At 43.6% G+C, this 18,620-nt stretch overlaps 1 protein-coding gene across 2 annotated transcripts; it reads left to right on the plus strand.

Annotated features, from left to right (window-relative positions):
* Window positions 1–655: 655 nt before the first annotated feature.
* Window positions 656–16,724, plus strand: LOC5516566 (microcephalin). 2 transcript variants are annotated; one of them, XM_048726583.1, is made up of 18 exons: window positions 656–1,199; window positions 2,244–2,526; window positions 3,437–3,522; window positions 3,703–3,738; window positions 4,044–4,275; window positions 5,765–5,827; window positions 6,113–6,153; window positions 6,227–6,296; window positions 6,394–6,459; window positions 6,781–6,936; window positions 7,342–7,710; window positions 8,988–9,859; window positions 10,148–10,185; window positions 10,347–10,509; window positions 11,599–11,676; window positions 11,962–12,102; window positions 15,379–15,469; window positions 15,795–16,724. In XM_048726583.1, the coding sequence occupies exons 1-18, from the start codon at window positions 1,143–1,145 to the stop codon at window positions 15,884–15,886; spliced, it is 2,934 nt and encodes a 977-aa protein (XP_048582540.1). In that variant the 5' UTR covers window positions 656–1,142; the 3' UTR covers window positions 15,887–16,724. The 2 variants fall into 2 exon arrangements, with proteins under 2 accessions (XP_048582540.1, XP_032242359.2); XM_032386468.2 differs by having other exon boundaries at window positions 660–1,199; window positions 2,241–2,526.
* Window positions 16,725–18,620: the final 1,896 nt, after the last annotated feature.

The following is an 18,620-nucleotide window of genomic DNA, read 5'->3' on the forward strand; positions in this document are numbered from 1 at the left end:
GATGGGGCAAGAAGGGGGGAGGTAGGGCATATTTTAATAGTTCGATGAATGTAGTAATGGAAAAGATAAAAAAACACATAAACACTCTTCTATAAGCCAAAGCAAGTGCGACCTCGAAATATCCTTCGCGGCTAAGTTAAGACACGGCCTCTATTGACTACAGTGTATTTAACAATTAGACTACGAGTTCGAGTTTTCTATGAGTCAATACGTAGATGGTCCACTAGGCGCGTAGCGCCGAGTTGACTATTTGACTTATAGAAAACGAGAACGAGTAGTCTAATTGTTTTAGTATAAATCCACTCACATACTACCTTCAAATAAATGACGATTTTAATAATTAAGTGGGAGGGGGGGGGGGGGGTCGGGGTCGGCGAGCTAAGAGAAATTAGAAACATTGATACTCGGCTCTAAATAGCGTTACGCCGTTGGTACGTTGTTTGTGGGTACCTTTAAGGGGTGTAAAATTGGCACGAGCCACGCCCTTTTTGGTAACTTTTAGGGGTAAAAATGAAATTCCCTACGAGCATCCCCGTCATTATGATATGGGAGTCCCCAACCCCGGGGGGGGGGGGGGGGGGGGGGGGGGGGGGGGGGGGGGGGCAGCTTCCGATAGTTATCTCACAAAATCGGCTCTAGCTCACGGAAAACTCGGTGCTTCCTCTTAGGCTCGTGTCAGGATCTATTCCCAGCAGTCTCTAGAGGCCTAGGTCAACGATTGCGGGTTGAAATCGAGCCTAGATCCTAGTGTGTGGATTCCGGATTCCACTTGTATGATTCCGGATTCCAAGCCTCATTTTTAATGTAGTTGGGATTATCGGATATAACCAAAATGCACAAATAAGAAGTCAATGCATTGACAATTTTTTATAAATTTCAACTTCTGAAACTTCTGAAATCCTTATAAATCAGGGAAACGTTGCGTGACGGGAAACTAAAAGCGGCTGCGATGCGAGGAGACTAGTGTTTTCTGGGTCTCCTGTGTTTTTCTTTATTCCAGCTTTCACATCGCGGGCTCAGATTTAAACAATGCGCGCCAACTTCAAAAACACCGTCGATTTCAAGCTGATTTCAAGAAAATGTGTACAGAATTTGCGGTGAAAAATATGATCATTTAACATTGATAACACCACTCAGCCATAATGAATAGAGGGAAGTCATCACTTAAGTTGAATAACGGATCGAGAAACGCCAAAAAGGTCAGAAAAAAGCTTCCATCACTTTGTAAAGATGCTCTGATTCTATGATCATGTTCTAAATTTGCCCGAGGATGTGAAACATTACTATTGTAACGTATATTTTTTTATATAATATTTTAAGTTTGCAATCTTTTATTTCAACTAACTGCGTTCAGTAATATAATTAGTTAGTTTTATAAATATACTGCAATCCGTGTTTTGTTTCTTGTTTTCGGGCAAGTTTGGACGTGCCCTTCGTTTGTTTGTAAATTAAGCGTATGTTAATTATATTTTTTTCTTGTGTTTAATGCACTAGTCAATTCAAACCCCCATCTTCATGGTCCAGGGGAAGGGTGGGGGATTAGACTTTGACGCTGTACAAAACAGAGAAAACCCCTACCCCCTCGGGACAAAACTGCAGTCAAATGCCCTACCCCTTGGGATGTAAACTATAGGCAACTATCTGACATTGACATCAAGTCATCTGAAAAAAGCCTTTAACTTTCAGTCTAGTACACTTCAGCGAATTTGTACTAATAACTATGAAGATAACAGTTACCAAAAAAAAAAGGAAAAATAATTTATTTCCATCTGGCATTAGTTATAATTCATATTCGTTTTTGCACATTTCCCCATGCAGCTTGCCACATGCTGATACATGGAATTGCTTGCTACATAAGAGAAAGAGTCTCAAACCAGAAACTGACACAACTTTTGCAAAGTAAATTTTGTGATGTTATTCATTTGTCCCCAAGCCCCCATGGTGGGGACAAGTCTTGGGGTCAAAAACTGTCAATTCCCCACCCCCTCAGGACAGATTCAAAAGTGCTCTAAACCCCTACATTAACCCCACTTTTCCCCGGGACAATGGGGGTGGGGGTTTCAAATGACTAGTGCATAAACTCACAAAGATCATAGTAAACTATGCAATGATTTTACCATCTAAATCAAACTTTACAACCAAAGTCACCACAGGGAAGTCTCCTAGAGGGGGAGCATGTAGCTATATCACATGATTTCCTTAAAGAACTCATTTCTTTTGAAACTGCTCTTCCTACTTAGAAGAAGAATATCAGTGTCACTATAGGCAAGACATCATACTGTGGTTCACCAGAACAACATAAGGACAGAAGCCTATACAGAGCAGTTCTCAAAGACAGTGCAACCAAGCATGGAGCAGCACCGAACACTTTGCTAGCACCCTCTACTAGACCCTTTAGAACAGCTACTAGCCGCAAGAACAGTGATGAGTTTGAATTCCGCTGTTCATTTGACAGCGATGAAGAGAACAGTCCAGAAATTGAAATCCCACCTACCCAGCCAGTCACAGAGGAGCAAATATTGACAGGTACAGTATATACCCACATAATGGATTATCACACATAGTAATTTTATACCTAGGGGGCATGATGACAGGGCAGACCCAAAAATTCATACCCAATAAAATTACAAAGGAAAACACCCAAAACATATTTGAATTTTAAATCTATACTCAAAAATACCTTAATTGCATTTTCACAAAATGCCAACCTCACAAGGACACAAATGCAAGTTTTTGTTAGTTGAATTACAGGTTCCCCAAGCTCACTGTGTATATGAATAAATAATAGTGGTTCATGTTACGTTGTGTGTGTTATGGCTTACAGTAAACATATTGAATTGAAATAAGCCATTCACTTTACTACAAAATAAAATCGTAAAACTCTAAAAAATATTCTGACCTGACAGTGGAGTCTTAAATATGGTCTGGGTGAAGTTTCAAGCCATTTGGGCCGGCATTTTGAGAGTTACGTTGTTCTGTTTACCATGACACACACAACGAAATGAGAACCACTATGTAAATATATTTATACAGAGAGTGAGCTTGGGGTACCTGTGGTTGAATATGTATTTCGATACAGCATCAAGGCAAAGTGTTATTTTAAAACCTGAAAAACCCAAGGCAAAGTTTTCAACTTTTATCTACTACAAAAATACAAAAGGTCAAAATTTAAAACAAATATAGACCCTGTTCATGTGAGATCCCAGAACCTTTATCCTCTGGCATGGTTGCTTATTCACCTTACCCAGGGGCAGAGGTTTTGCTTTGGAAAATTGTAAAAATAGAAAACCTTGTGCAAGACAAACAAAGAATTAGCTTTAGCAAAATAGGCAAGACACAGTAGAGCAAATATAGTTAGAGTATATGTAGACAGTATTTTTCTTGTGTCTTGTCATTACTTTGTTTGTTTACTATGTGGGCACACTTCTCTTTGTAGGTGTTGTTGCCTTTATTGATGTTAGATCCAATACAGAGAATCGATTTGATGGTATTTCCAAACAGATGGAGCTATTAGGTGCAACAGTGAGTACCAAAATGAGAAAAAATATCAAACTATGAATAAAAAAATAATGTATTATATGGCAGACAGTCAATACTCAATACAACATACTTTCTTCAAGCAAGAGTTGTAAGAAATAAATTCTGCAGTGCCTATTAGGATACAGCTTTCTGTGCTTATCATTTTTCTAATTTTATTTTCAGGTTGTCAGAAAGTTTATTCCTGAAGTTACTCATGTGGTATGATATATAATAACAAAGTAACCACAATTGTCATAACAATGTCATGAATGTAAAAAAAAGCTATAACTACTATTGCTGACTAGTAAATAGTGTGAAGGTTGAAATAAAATGATGATAACAAGAATTCTAGAAGCTTTTTAATCACAAAACTCGTTTAAACTATCGAGTTAAACGGCAGTTAGATAATCAGTCAAGAATACAAATCTTGGCCTTGCCTCTCCCCTTAACATAAAAAAAAAAATTTGTAACAATTACTTAAGTCAATTGGAACAATAGGCAAGATAACTCCTTTTTACTTACAGATTTTCAAGGACGGTAAGAAGGCAACAAGGGAGAAAGCCTTAAAGAAAGGCATCCACCTTGTGACTGTACTGTGGGTGGAAAGTTGCCGTGAGACGGGAAAGCGTGTGGCTGAGGAACTGTTCCCTGTTATTGCACAAGATGAACTCAGCACGCCTCTACTGATGGGAAAGCTGAAAAGAACCAAGTCCATGCAGCCAAAATCATTTGAAGAAGATGTCAAGAATAGTGCAGGTAAGAAATCTTCCATTTATTTGCAGGTACTGTAAAGTATGTACAATGAACATTTTTTAGACAGATTATCCTTAGAGAAGGAAATGGGAATGCAGGAGGAAGGTGAGACGAGGTAACTTGTGCAGGCTTGTAAAAATAACACTGAACATATATGTGAAATAAGTAAGAAAGGAGAAGGAAGAAATTTAAAAAGAAACCATTCCTTTCTTCATTCCTCCACTTGTATCTTCTTAACGTAAGTAAGCATGCTTTGGTGTCTCTCTGCTACAGTACCTATTTTTACTTTCTTTGCTATTGAACATAGAACTGTAGCCATATGATACCTGGTTATGGGTGGACCATTAGAAAAGTGATGGGGGAGTTTTCGGAGGTGATTAAATTTGTTTTCCTGTAAATTCGGAATGCAAGAATTTTTTTTAGGTTGATTGGCCTGCAGGAATTTTATTTGAGGAGGTCAAATAAAAATATCATGACATTTTTCAACTATCTTTTTTATTGTATTTCTGTTATATCATACATAATGCTTTGTCTTACCATAAATCCCATGAATAAGTCCAATGGCTGCTTTGCTCAGATTGAAGCTGTTTAAAATGATATGGGTATTAAAGTCGGGACTGAAAATAGTAATTTCATTCAGGGATATTGAATTAGATCTCAGAAAAAGAGAACATTTTCCTTGCCTCATTAGCCGGGTACAGAAACAAACAAGACACCAGAGACAAGTGGGAAAATCATATGTCTCATGTATAAAAAATGGAAAGTGATGGAAGGGAGAAGAGGTGGTAGAGGCCACTGTCCAAGGGAATGGTCTTTAAATAAATCTAGAAAAAAAATCACCATTGTTTTGATAGAAAACAAATATTATGCGCAACATAAAAAACGGGTACTATAAAATCATACATCAGGGGTAAATCCATGGGAAGGCTGATGCATGAGAGAGAATCCCAAATCCCTGTTACAATTATGGATGGCTGCTCCTGGTTGCCAGTGACTAAAAGAACACACTTCTTAATGGGAGAGGTGTCCATGGAAAAAACTATCATTCTTTAGCCTTGTAGTCCTTCTTCATTCTTTGTCAGTCTTTCTTGGCTGGTCGATCCAGATGCAACTACCTTCATGCATGAATTTTTTGGTGGGCACACCAAAAAGTGGGCTGCTCGATGTTTTTTCATGTGATTTTAGCGTGCCGGAATTTCTTTTTGCTTTGGACCCCCTTCCCGCATCACTTTTCTAATGGTCCATCCCTTAGCCTAGGTATCTATTTTCTCACACATGCTACCTAGAGATAAACTTCAGTAGGATTCAGTATGCAAGAGGATGATGTCTTTGCTAGTAGGTTTCTGTGAAGTTGAACCTAAACTTTTCTTGACCTTAACCAAGCACGGTGTCAGTGTGTTAGACAAACAGGTTATTAGGCAACCGTCCACCAGTACATGGCATGTTTTACTAATAATTTCCCATCAGTAATTGTGCTAAATTTTTTTTCCAGAAAAAGAGAAAAGAAGACGTAGGCTTACAGGAAAAAGGAACTCACCAGCCACAACTAGTCTCGGTGAGTTTCGAATAAAAGAGAGTTGATCTGGATAAACAGATAAACAGGATTGTGTCCTAAAAATATCCATTTATGTTCATCGCAACTATTTGTGGAATGCTGTGAATGATTTGTTCAGATTTCAATTTTTGCTTTTACTTACCAAATAGCACCTGAAATAGTGTCGGGTAAACTAGCAACAGGGGAACAAATATAACCATTTAAAAAAAAATAAACTCTTGTATATATTTCAATTCACAAACGTGCAACTCTTATTACATCTCATGTTTTCTTTTCACTGTATAGACGAGATTTTTGGTGTCGAGGGTGTCACCTCACTGAGTCCTGTAAGTAAAATTTAATTCTAATTACCCAGTGCCCTCATATTGTTTCTAATCACTGCGTACGCTTGGTTTTCAGTTGTTGCTTGGTTCACCTCTCATCGCTGGGGTTATCCCGGATTCGCCACCAATGCGCACACCCATCGCGGGTACGTCTTATTCGCTTTCGCTTTTTCGAAGGAGGCGCTTATTCTAGCTATTACGATAGCTTAAAACCTTTGTGGTAACATTTGTTCGTGTTTCTAGAGGAAGCTAGCGATGTCGAAGATGGTTCCCCAGCCGTGGACCCGACCATAAAGCGTCTCAAATTCGGTTAGTAGAATAGGGTGTTTAGATCCTTGACAAGAGGACGCCTTCTTCGCTGAGTTTTGCCGGCGTCGCGTACTAAGGAAGACGTGAAAAAGCATGAAATGCCGTCCTGAACAGGACGCGACGCCGGCAAAAAATGCGTGCGCGCAATTAAGATCACTGAGATCACCCTAATGCTTATCCTCAACAGACTCGTATTTCCTGTTGGGAACTTATATTACTATATAGATAAACTCCTGAAATTATAATCTTGCTGCTAAAAAAATATGAGTAGGCGCGTGTGATAATGAATAGACGGAGTAACCAAATGTCTTTATTTTTTAGATGATTCAAGTAATAATGAGACGAGTGAGCCAAAAGGACTGGGGACGAATGAGACAAAAGGAAGTAGGCGGTCCACCAGGAATCCCAATCAATCCCCTGCTGAGACCGCGCGGACGCCCATTACCAAGAAAACGCCAGCTGACATGTTACAGACAGGTGAGATGAGTTTCATGACGTCCACATGAACAGGCCAATCAGATTACGATACGTCTTATGACGTCACACTATCAATCCTATCAGGTAGGATAGTTTCGCTTTTAAACAATTTTAGATAATACGTCACACGGCGGTATGACGTCCCACGAAAACAGATTAACATGATTTCAACGAGAGGTGTTTGTGTATCACAGTAAAGTCCTTAATCACGTTTTCTACGTTCTGCTAATAGAAAGAGCGTTGTCGCTATGCATTTCGTTTGTCGCGCCCTTGGGTGTTCTGCAATGTCAGCAACCATGAAGTTTCAAAGGAATTCGGCTTTTTGTGTAGAAGATATCACAGCTCAAACTTTGCGCCAAAGAATTTTGTGATGACGGGAGTTGGACTTTTAAACTGTCCTTTCAGGTTCTGGTCCTCAGAAGAAAAGAAAACGAGGCAATGTACCCCAACACTTGGATGCATCTGAATCCGACTCGAATATCAGCGTCGCCAAGAAACCCAAAAATGCAGTCAAAGATCTCATCATAACACCTGTACTGGACGAGGAAAACGCCGCGAAAAATACAAGAGGAAGCGGAAAAAGGGGAAGAGCTAAATCTGTTGGAGGAGCGGCCAAGACTGGGGAATTCCTGGAAACTCCTGGTCACCAGGACGACCAGGAAATAGAACATGCAGGAGGTAGAGCCAAGAAACTAAAACTGGCAAGGGGTAGAGGTAGACCGAGGGCGAAGTCTACGGCAACAACAGGCACAGAAGTCGAGTTTGCCAATAAAGGTTAGTCAACGTCACAACTTGTGCGAAGCGTGAACGTACATATCGAGTGAAATATTTGGTAATATCCTGAAGAGAGTGGCAGGGCTATCTCTAATCACTACTTGTTCGATGTTTTAACAGTAACGTATCGAATATAACGTTCAAAATCTTATAAAAAGTAGTTTGCGAGTAGTTTGCGAAATGTGAGCTTGATGTCAAATGTAGCTTTCGGTAATTTCCTGGAAAATAATAGATGTTTGAGCAGTAGCGTATTAAATATATCGTTCAGCAAAATATTTAAAAAAAACGTTTCATCATTATCGCTAGTTCTTACTGCGAGGTGAGAAGGCTAACCTAGGCAGAAACGGAGAAACCAACAGTGGAAAAATATATTTTCCGTGAATACTTAGCCTTTCTCGCAGTCGTTATCAGACGGGAAATACGGGAATGCCAGGTTTATAGTGCGAAGCGCGCTTCTTTGGCTTTTGGCTTTATATTTGCTGATTGAAATGTTTGCTTTGTGCGACTCGGTATTGAGCGGCAGTGTAAAATGGCGGCCCGATTGGCCTACTGCAAAGTGATAAAGGCAATCAGTTTTTGAGGTTTGGGTAATCATGCTTTTCTTTTCCGCAGCTGATTGGGTGTTCGCGTCAATAGGGCGTTTTTGTTAATTGGCTTATTTTCCAAACTGTCGAGGTGGCCACGGTAGCGCGCGTCGCATGGTTTACTTTGCCCTGGTGACCGCGTTAGCGTGCGTCGCACTGTAAAACAGAGTTAGGCTAAGCTCAAACGTCGTATTATCCATGAGCCGTATTCAGTGCTAATCCATGCCAATGAATCAATTTGATTGATTCATCTTAGTTTGCATTGAATACGGCTCATGTATAATACAACTTTTGAACTTAGTATTAGTTTACAAATAGCTCGAACTGATAGACTTGCTGTCGGTTCCCGAATTATGTGTAAAAGTTGAGTATGCTGGGTTATTCGTAAATAATCATCAGAATTTTACAAGACCACTTCCTATAGGGATTAAATTTATTGTTCTAAAAAAAATCCTCCCGGCTTCTTTAACACAAATAGCTTATTACAGTAGATTCTGGACCTTTAGTGCCTGCTAGCGTAGTTTGTAACGTGCTTGCCAACAGATGCTATACTACAGGGTTCGAACTACATGCCTGACTCTTGTCTTTTTTTGTCTTTTTTTTTCTATATAATGATATAATTAATATTTCTTTTTAGCCACTTAAACATTATAATTATTGTTAAAAGTATAGTGTTATTCCTTTTTATTGTAGAAATGACAGCAAGAAATATCGAAGCCAACAATGTCGGATCGTCAAGCTTGGAAAATCTGGAACCAAGAGACAATCGGAATGAACGGAATTCGGGACGTGCAACGGGACGCGTAACGGGACTTGATTCGGAACTCGACGTGTACGGCGAAGACAGCGCATCGGACTCGGGGGTGTCTGTCAGCGAGAGAGAGTCGCGAATGAAAAAAGGAGGAACCGAGAATAAACTCCCGGAGCGGAAAAAGAAATTCAACAAGACGGCGTCGCTCGTTGGACAAAAGCCCCATTCGGCTGCAGGGGAGGATCATTGGAGTGGGATGGAATGGGAAGAAGGGGGAGCAATGGAAAAAGGCGAAGCTGTCGAAAAGACCTTAACCAAACTATCGAACCCAGGATTTACGCAAAGTATGAAGACAGCGATGCAAAGTGTTAATGACTTTGAGGAGAAGGAAACAGTCGAAACAGGAGTGAATAAGCGGGGTTTAGATAGAAAACAAGTAGGAAAGGAATCCAAGGGCAAAGAAGTTCAGAAAAAGAAGATAACCAAACAAGATAATGATCATGAAGTTGGCGGAACAGTAGATATAGGCGGCGACTCTGCGAAGATTCTGAATACAAGGATAGCAAAGACCAAGAGAGAACCGAAACAAACACGGAAAAAGAAAACGCCAGTCAGTTGTACGGAAGACGAAACCCCAGAGATTGAGTATGGGGGCGATGTTAGTCGTACAACAGACTATACGGCGTCGTCTAGTGATGAACATACAGTAAGCACTGAAGACGAGGGTCGGAGTGATAGAGTGAGGAAAGGGTTGAAAACTAGGCGAGCGAAGGCGCTGCGGAAGACGAAAGAAAGCACTACAAGTCGAACAAAGGTGAGATCAATGCACAGTATCTATCACTTATCTTAAACGAATATGGCCCCAGAGGTGGAATGTGCCCCCTAGACATAGACTTTAGGTTTTTACAAGGCAAGAAAGCAATGAAGGTGTTGATTATTGTTGTTGTTTTACTGTAGGTGTTAGGTTTTATGTTGTCTTTGTTACGCCTGGGCCGTGGCACTTTTATTGATGCACGCATGCATGCATGCATGTTTATTGATTGATGCATGTTATTTTAAGGCATAAAATTAAGACTTTAAACTGCTTATCCTCTTTTTCCAGCCCCGACGATCGATGGTTCTTACAAGTATGCACTTTGGGTGAGTTTGACAAGATCTTTATGGTGTACTTGGTCATAATCTTGATATATCGAGCGATTCATGGAGCTTAGCGTTGCCCACGGAAAACTTCAGAGTCGCGTGACCAGGCGTCGCGCAACAGATATCGTAGCCCCTTTAACTGTTTTGATTGTTCTTCTCAGGGAGCAAGATATTGTTGTTTCTGTGGTACGTAAGCTCGGAGGGTTTTACATCGCAGATAAAGCCGGCGCCAACACCACGCACGTGATAGCAGGAAGCCCAAGACGGACGCTTAATGTGCTGAGGGCGATCGCACAGGGATGCTGGCTTGTCTCGCCTGAGTGGGTGCGTACCCCCCCCCCCTCCTTACTTTACTATAACCGTTATCAATCAATCCTCAGTCAGCCGCTCATTTGCTGTTGTTTACATTGGAAATACTACGACTTGCTTATAAGAACACTATAAAATAGCCATCCAAAATTGAAGTGCGACTCTTGCGGATCATTATTTGATGGTAAATAATGAACTTTGTAGTGAGTTTAAAATGGCGGCGTGTTAGCCTCTTCAATGTGAGATCACGGTGAAATGCTTGCAAGTCTCAACAAAATTGGTCAGCAACCCTGGATTATTATATCAACACGTATTTCTGCGCTTTCTGGTTCTTCGTGGGCGGTGTATGCCTGTCTTCAATTACAAGTTTTTGTATTCCTAGTTAGTTGTAATAAATTGTAGCGTTGGCTAAATCCCTTTGGCTGGTTGCCGTATATCATCTTGTTTCTTATTTTGTACATCAAATCCGTTTTTACTATGGTTATATCACGTGGTATCTTATAGTTGCGTGTTGTATCGCGTGTAATTGCGTCACTTGTCATGTGTTGATCTATCCCAAGTTAATAAAATCTCGGGACTTGTTATCACGTGTAATTGTGTCACCTGTAACTCGTTGATCTACCCCAAATCGATGAAGTCCCTCGAGACTTGTTATCACGTGTAATTAGGGACCTTAAGCAACGACGACGGGAACGTGGATGACGACGGCAGAAAACAATGAGATTTGATTCAGAATTCAATAGCAGCACTTGAAAATGCGTTCTGCCTGATACATTTCAGCCGTTTTCCATAAAACCATGACGTGAAAACTCCAAGTTTCACGGTCAATTGAGGACGCGGACGTTTGCTGTGTAATCTCCTCTAACCACGTTCGCTGCTGTAGAAATAATGTCCTTAGTTGATTTTTATCTGTCTCTGACTATAATGTTTTGCTCATTCCATTGCAATTAAATTACTATTGATCCCCACGCGCAAAATCATCTTCTTCGATCGCGTTGCCCTAGCCGTCACTTGTCACGTGTTGATCTATCCCAAGTCGATGGAGTCTCGGGACTTGTTATTACGTGTAATTGTGTCACTTATCACGTGTTTATCTATCCCTAGGTGATGAAGTCCCTTGAGGCTGGGTATTGGGTTGATGAGGAACCTTACGAACTGGCAGACGACTTCCCCGCAGCTCAGGTATAGGCCGTATAGGACAGACAGACAGACAGACAGCAAACTAACGCCAAAAAATAAATAAACACAGACATGGGTGCGGCCGTCACGGTAGAGAGCGACAAAAAAAATAACATCTTTCAATTAAAATATCCCTGTCAGGCATAAGAACTTTACGACTGGTTCGTAAGCGCTGAATAAGTTTGATTTTGTTGTTATTTTGCCGCCAAAAGCTGGAGTTTGCCGCCCAAAAAGATCATTTGATTTTTAAGCGCAAGTTGCCTGTTCATGTTTTGTTCGTGTCTCTAGCTGTCAAGGTTAGAGCGGGTGAGCTCCGGACCGTGTTTTCGCCAAGAGCTCTTCAAAGAAATGGAGCCTATTTTCGTGGCGGAAGACACGTCGCCTCCCAGAGACGAATTAATACACCTTATCACACTGTGTGGAGGCAACGTAAGTAAAACACACACCCCTTTCCCCTCGCTCGTCCCTCCCCCCCTTAGGTCTGTACGTTCCTCAGGATTGCTGGCGTGTGTATGTTGGTATCTCGTCCCTCCCCCCCTTAGGTCTGTACGTTCCTCAGGATTGCTGGCGTGTGTATGTTGGTATCTCGTCCCTCCCCTCCTCAGGTCTGTACGTTCCTCAGGAGTGCTGGCGTGTGTATGTTGGTATCTCGTCCCTCCCCTCCTCAGGTCTGTACGTTCCTCAGGAGTGCTGGCGTGTGTATGTTGGTATCTCGTCCCTCCCCTCCTCAGGTCTGTACGTTCCTTAGGAGTGCTGGCGTGTGTATGTTGGTATCTCGTCCCTCCCCTTCTTAGGTCTGTACGTTCCTTAGGAGTGCTGGCGTGTGTATGTTGGTATCTCGTCCCTCCCCTTCTTAGGTCTGTACGTTCCTCAGGAGTGCTGGCGTGTGTATGTTGGTATCTCGTCCCTCCCCTCCTCAGGTCTGTACGTTCCTCAGGAGTGCTGGCGTGTGTATGTTGGTATCTCGTCCCTCCCCTCCTCAGGTCTGTACGTTCCTCAGGAGTGCTGGCGTGTGTATGTTGGTATCTCGTCCCTCCCCTCCTCAGGTCTGTACGTTCCTTAGGAGTGCTGGCGTGTGTATGTTGGTATCTCGTCCCTCCCCTCCTCAGGTCTGTACGTTCCTCACAAGTGCTGGCGTGTGTATGTTGGTATCTCGTCCCTCCCCTCCTCAGGTCTGTACGTTCCTCAGGAGTGCTGGCGTGTGTATGTTGGTATCTCGTCCCTCCCCTCCTCAGGTCTGTTCGTTCCTCAGGAGTGCTGGCGTGTGTATGTTGGTATCCCGTCCCTCTCCTCCTCAGGTCTGTTCGTTCCTCAGGAGTGTTGGCGTGTGTATGTTGGTATCTCGTCCCTCACCTCCTCAGGTCTGTACGTTCCTGAGGATTGCTGGCGTGTGTATGTTGGTATCCCGTCCCTCCCCTCCTCAGGTCTGTTCGTTCCTCAGGAGTGTTGGCGTGTGTATGTTGGTATCTCGTCCCTCCCCTCCTCAGGTCTGTACGTTCCTCACGAGTGCTGGCGTGTGTATGTTGGTATCCCGTCCCTCCCCTCCTCAGGTCTGTACGTTCCTCAGGATTGCTGGCGTGTGTATGTTGGTATCTCGTCCCTCCCCTCCTCAGGTCTGTACGTTCCTCAGGTGTGCTGGCGTGTATATGTTGGTATCTCGTCCCTCCCCTCCTCAGGTCTGTACGTTCCTCAGGAGTGCTGGCGTGTGTATGTTGGTATCTCGTCCCTCCCCTCCTCAGGTCTGTACGTTCCTCAGGAGTGCTGGCGTGTGTTTGTTGGTATCCCGTCCCCCCCCTCCTCAGGTTTGTACGTTCCTCAGGAGTGTTGGCGTGTGTATGTTGGTATCTCGTCCCTCCCCTCCTCAGGTCTGTACGTTCCTCAGGAGTGCTGGCGTGTGTATGTTGGTATCCCGTCCCTCCCCTCCTCAGGTCTGTACGTTCCTCAGGATTGCTGGCGTGTGTATGTTGGTATCTCGTCCCTCCCCTCCTCAGGTCTGTACGTTCCTCACGAGTGCTGGCGTGTGTATGTTGGTATCCCGTCCCTCCCCTCCTCAGGTCTGTACGTTCCTCAGGATTGCTGGCGTGTGTATGTTGGTATCTCGTCCCCCCCCCCTCAGGTCTGTACGTTCCTCACGAGTGCTGGCGTGTGTATGTTGGTATCTCGTCCCTCCCCTCCTCAGGTTTGTACGTTCCTCACAAGTGCTGGCGTGTATATGTTGGTATCTCGTCCCTCCCCTCCTCAGGTCTGTACGTTCCTCACGAGTGCTGGCGTGTGTATGTTGGTATCTCGTCCCTCCCCTCCTCAGGTCTGTACGTTCCTTAGGAGTGCTGGCGTGTGTATGTTGGTATCTCGTCCCTCCCCTCCTCAGGTCTGTACGTTCCTCAGGAGTGCTGGCGTGTGTCTGTTGGTATCTCGTCCCTCCCCTCCTCAGGTCTGTACGTTCCTCAGGAGTGCTGGCGTGTGTATGTTGGTATCTCGTCCCTCCCCTCCTCAGGTCTGTACGTTCCTTAGGAGTGCTGGCGTGTGTATGTTGGTATCTCGTCCCTCCCCTCCTCAGGTCTGTACATTCCTCAGGAGTGCTGGCGTGTATGTTGGTATCTCGTCCCTCCCCTCAGGTTTGTACGTTCCTCAGGAGTGCTGGCGTGTGTATGTTGGTATCTCGTCCCTCCCCTCCTCAGGTCTGTTCGTTCCTCAGGAGTGCTGGCGTGTGTATGTTGGTATCTCGTCCCTCCCCTCCTCAGGTCTGTACGTTCCTTAGGAGTGCTGGCGTGTGTATGTTGGTATCTCGTCCCTCCCCTCCTCAGGTCTGTACATTCCTCAGGAGTGCTGGCGTGTATGTTGGTATCTCGTCCCTCCCCTCAGGTTTGTACGTTCCTCAGGAGTGCTGGCGTGTGTATGTTGGTATCTCGTCCCTCCCCTCCTCAGGTCTGTTCGTTCCTCAGGAGTGCTGGCGTGTGTATGTTGGTATCTCGTCCCTCCCCTCCTCAGGTCTGTTCGTTCCTCAGGAGTGCTGGCGTGTGTATGTTGGTATCTCGTCCCTCCCCTCCTCAGGAGTGCTGGCGTGTGTATGTTGGTATCTCGTCCCTCCCCTCCTCAGGTCTGTACGTTCCTCACGAGTGCTGGCGTGTGTATGTTGGTATCTCGTCCCTCCCCTCCTCAGGTCTGTACGTTCCTCACGAGTGCTGGCGTGTGTATGTTGGTATCTCGTCCCTCCCCTCCTCAGGTCTGTACCTTCCTTAGGAGTGCGGTCATGTATGTAGTCGATTGACAAAACGTTGTCGTCCACCGGCTTTGCGACTACGCGACAAGCCCGCATGTAAGCATGGGTAAAAACCACTGTAGCGCATAACTGCATTTATTAGCCACTGTATAACTTCAGACTTAGACGCAGTAGCGGTGGCTAATATATGCAGCTAGGCGCTTCAATGTTTTTTTACCCATGCTTACATACGGGCTTGTAGCGTAGTCGCGAAGCCGGTGGACGATAACGGTTTGTGAATCGACTGTATGATCTATTGTCCCTCCCCTCCTCCGGTATGTATTTTCGTCAGGAGCGCGGTCATGTGTATGCGATCATCAGGTTTACGGCCGTGTTTATGTATTTGATCTCTCGTCCCCCCCACCGCCATCCCCCTCTTAGGTCTGTACGTTCGTCAGAAGTGCTGCCATGTGTATGTATCCGATCTTTCACCCCTTCCCTCTTAGGTCTGTACGTCCATCAGGAGTGCAGGCTTGTGCGTTGGCAAGGTCAACAGAAGGATCGACACGTCCAACGTCACTGAGGCCTGGGTACTAGGTAAACACACTTCTCACGCGTTTTAAATACCATGATTTTGATAGTTTTTTTCAATTTGATATATATTTTTATAACGTTAAGATATATGGAATTTTAATTTTTAATTGTATATTTGCATTGCACTTTAAATAAGAGACAAAAGCACCTTAAAACTGAATCATACAGCAAATATTTACCTAAATATTTAACAAAAATGTCATGTCTGGAAGAATACATGCGTACCAAGCCTCGCTTTTGTGCACATGAATGCTGGTAGTTTAAATATCCATACGAAACATGTATGCAAGAGAGTAGCTGGATTGTGTTATTATTTTTTCTTTTCTAGACTCGATAACAGAGCACTCCGTACTGTCATTCTGTACGTACGCCTTGAACTCACCGGCGCGGAGCAGGAGAGAGGAGAGTCCCACCTACTAGCACCTCCAGTAGGTCGTACTAGGAATAATCTACTTTTAGATACTATAAAATAGTTGCTGTAACTAGCGCTGCTTCAACCTACCTGACTACCAAGCAGGTCCACCACGCCAATGCCACCCCGCCCCGCCCCTCCCCTCCCCTCCCCTCCCAACCATCACATCCATTCGTTCAAAAAAGGGGTATGATTAGAACCTCAAACAGAAACTGGTTATTCAGGATTTTCCGCCAACAGACCTTAACTGGTTATTCAGGATTTTCCGCCAACAGACCTTAACTGGTTATTCAGGATTTTCCGCCAACAGGCCTTAACTGGTTAGTCAGGATTTTCCGCCAACAGACCTTAACTGGTTATTCAGATTTTCGCGCTATTTCAAAATGAGCTAAAACTCCATTAGAATATTCGTATCCAGCTGGGGCGTCACATGTCCGGTAAATATGGGTTGGTGGATAAGATGGGCGCTATAAGTAGGAATGGATCATATTCATTATTTTTAATCTAGTATTATAAATACTATGGGCTATGATTGAGTATTTGATGCTCCACCTGCCAGTTGATTCCCTGCTAGCGGAGGCCTCTTTTCTCTGTATTTCGCTGGGCTGGAGTTCGCGAGGAAAAGATGCCTCTGCCATGGGTCGCAAGTTTGTTTGATCAAACCGCCGTCCACGATCGTGGACGGGAGATCCAGAACGCATGCTCCGTTCCATTAATTATTGGCCACTATTTGAGCCCACAATGTCTAGCGCATGCTTGAAACGTATATCCGCTGCGGGATAATAAGCCCGCATTCGAAACGGCGTCCTCCGTAGAAATATCACGCGACGAATTATAAAAGAAGCCATTCAATGCCTCATCTTCATTCAGAATTTTCTCTCTTTTGACTAACGAGTCAATCTTCCGTTTACAGGTTTTGCATATTCTTCTGGAAATAGCTGATCTAAGTTTACCAAAAAGTTTTGTAACACAGTCCAACTGTGCGATATTTACATTGAAGAAACTCGCCTGCCCAGATGTCTTGAAATTAATCCCACAAACAAGACAAAACTCGTCTTTGCTGCGTTTGCTGTACAATCTTTTTAGTGACGTTTTAGGTGATTGAAATTGAACAGTTGTTTTCTTCTTTCGAAGAGGAGAACTAACCGGAGTTTGATTCATGATTTTCGACGAAACCCATGCAAAGCATATTAGCATATTGACAGCTTTCGCGCGATGGTACGGGTTTTGGCACGTTGGTCGCTTATTAACGCTCACGCATGCGCAACAAAACCAGTTTCGATCCATGGCAGAGGTCTTTTCCTCGCGAACGCCAGCACAGCGAAATACAGAGAAAAGAGGCCTCTGCTAGCAGGGAAGCCAGTTGACTTTGTAGTCAAATAAGGGATCAAATACCACAAAGGCGTGGCGGCGTGAGCCTGCGTGTAATTTAAAACATAGACAATGATTGCAGAACATTAGAGCTGTGGGCAATGTATATTATGAAAGTCTTAACTAAATTATTCAAGCTAAGAATGTATCTTGTGTATCAAAAGAATTCTACTTCTACCAGTTCTGCGTGCTTTGTTTTTTTTATTGGCGCGCCACATCGTTCTTCCTTGAATTACACCTCAATATTTCAAGCTCTTCTGTCTAAGACATTTAAACATTCAATGATAATATTTTACAACCGTTTGTCACGACAAATAAAATCATGCTCTGGTTAGTTGGAATAAGACAGTAGCTCGCGCTCAGTCGAATCACACTCGGGTGTGCATTTTTATGTCCCGAATAGATCTATTCACATACGGTTTTTATGGGTAGCTCGGTTCACACATGATCGTGCGTGTGATGTCCTCAATAGCTCGATGCAGGCTATGTCCCGAGTAGCTCGGTTGTGCATGTTATGCCCTTAATAACGTTGTTCACACATGGGTTTGCATGCCATTGTAGCCCGGTATCCCTATCCTATCATGTAATGTCCTGGGTAGCTACTGTAGGTTATGTGCTGACACACAGATATGCAGGCTATGTCCCGAGTACCTCAGTTCCCATTTATCTATTTATTGCATCATGTAAGGAGTAGCTTAGTTTTCTCATTAGTGTGTATATGTTACGAGTAGCTCGGTTCTCTTATGGGTGTGTATATGTTACGAGTAGCTCGCTTCTCCCATGGGTGTGTATATGTTACGAGTAGCTCGGTTCTCTCATGGGTGTGTATATGTTACGAGTAGCTCGGTTTTCATGGGTGTGTATATGTTACGAGTAGCTCGGTTCTCTCATGGGTGTGTATATGTTATGAGTACCTCGGTTCTCTCATGGGTGTGTATATGTTACGAGTAGCTCGGTTTTCATGGGTGTGTATATGTTACGAGTAGCTCGGTTCTCTCATGGGAGTGTATATGTTACGAGTAGCTCGGTTCTCTCGTGGGTGTGTATATGTTACGAGTAGCTCGGTTCTCTCATGGGTGTGTATATGTTACGAGTAGCTCGGTTCTCTCATGGGTGTGTATATGTTACGAGTACCTCGGTTCTATCATGGGTGTGTATATGTTACGAGTAGCCCGGTTCTCTCATGGGTGTGTATATGTTACGAGTAGCTCGGTTCTCATGGGTGTGTATATGTTACGAGTAGCTCGGTTCTCTCATGGGTGTGTATATGTTACGAGTAGCTCGGTTCTCTCATGGGTGTGTATATGTTACGAGTAGCTCGGTTCTCTCATGGGTGTGTATATGTTACGAGTAGCTCGGTTCTCTCATGGG

This window comes from Nematostella vectensis, chromosome 4 (assembly GCF_932526225.1).
Source record: "Nematostella vectensis chromosome 4, jaNemVect1.1, whole genome shotgun sequence".
In the NCBI taxonomy this organism is placed as follows: Eukaryota; Metazoa; Cnidaria; class Anthozoa; order Actiniaria; family Edwardsiidae; genus Nematostella; species Nematostella vectensis.

What these genes read in the sequence shown, in the direction of transcription:
- LOC5516566 (XM_032386468.2), top strand. Translation starts at nt 1,143, where the DNA reads ATGAATAGAGGGAAGTCATCACTTAAGTTGAATAACGGATCGAGAAAC. An exon ending in GATCGAGAAACGCCAAAAAG is followed by an intron (nt 1,200 to 2,240) that starts GTCAGAAAAAAG and finishes CTTCCTACTTAG; the next exon opens with AAGAAGAATATCAGTGTCAC. An exon ending in AGTCGAGTTTGCCAATAAAG is followed by an intron (nt 7,711 to 8,987) that starts GTTAGTCAACGT and finishes TTTTTATTGTAG; the next exon opens with AAATGACAGCAAGAAATATC.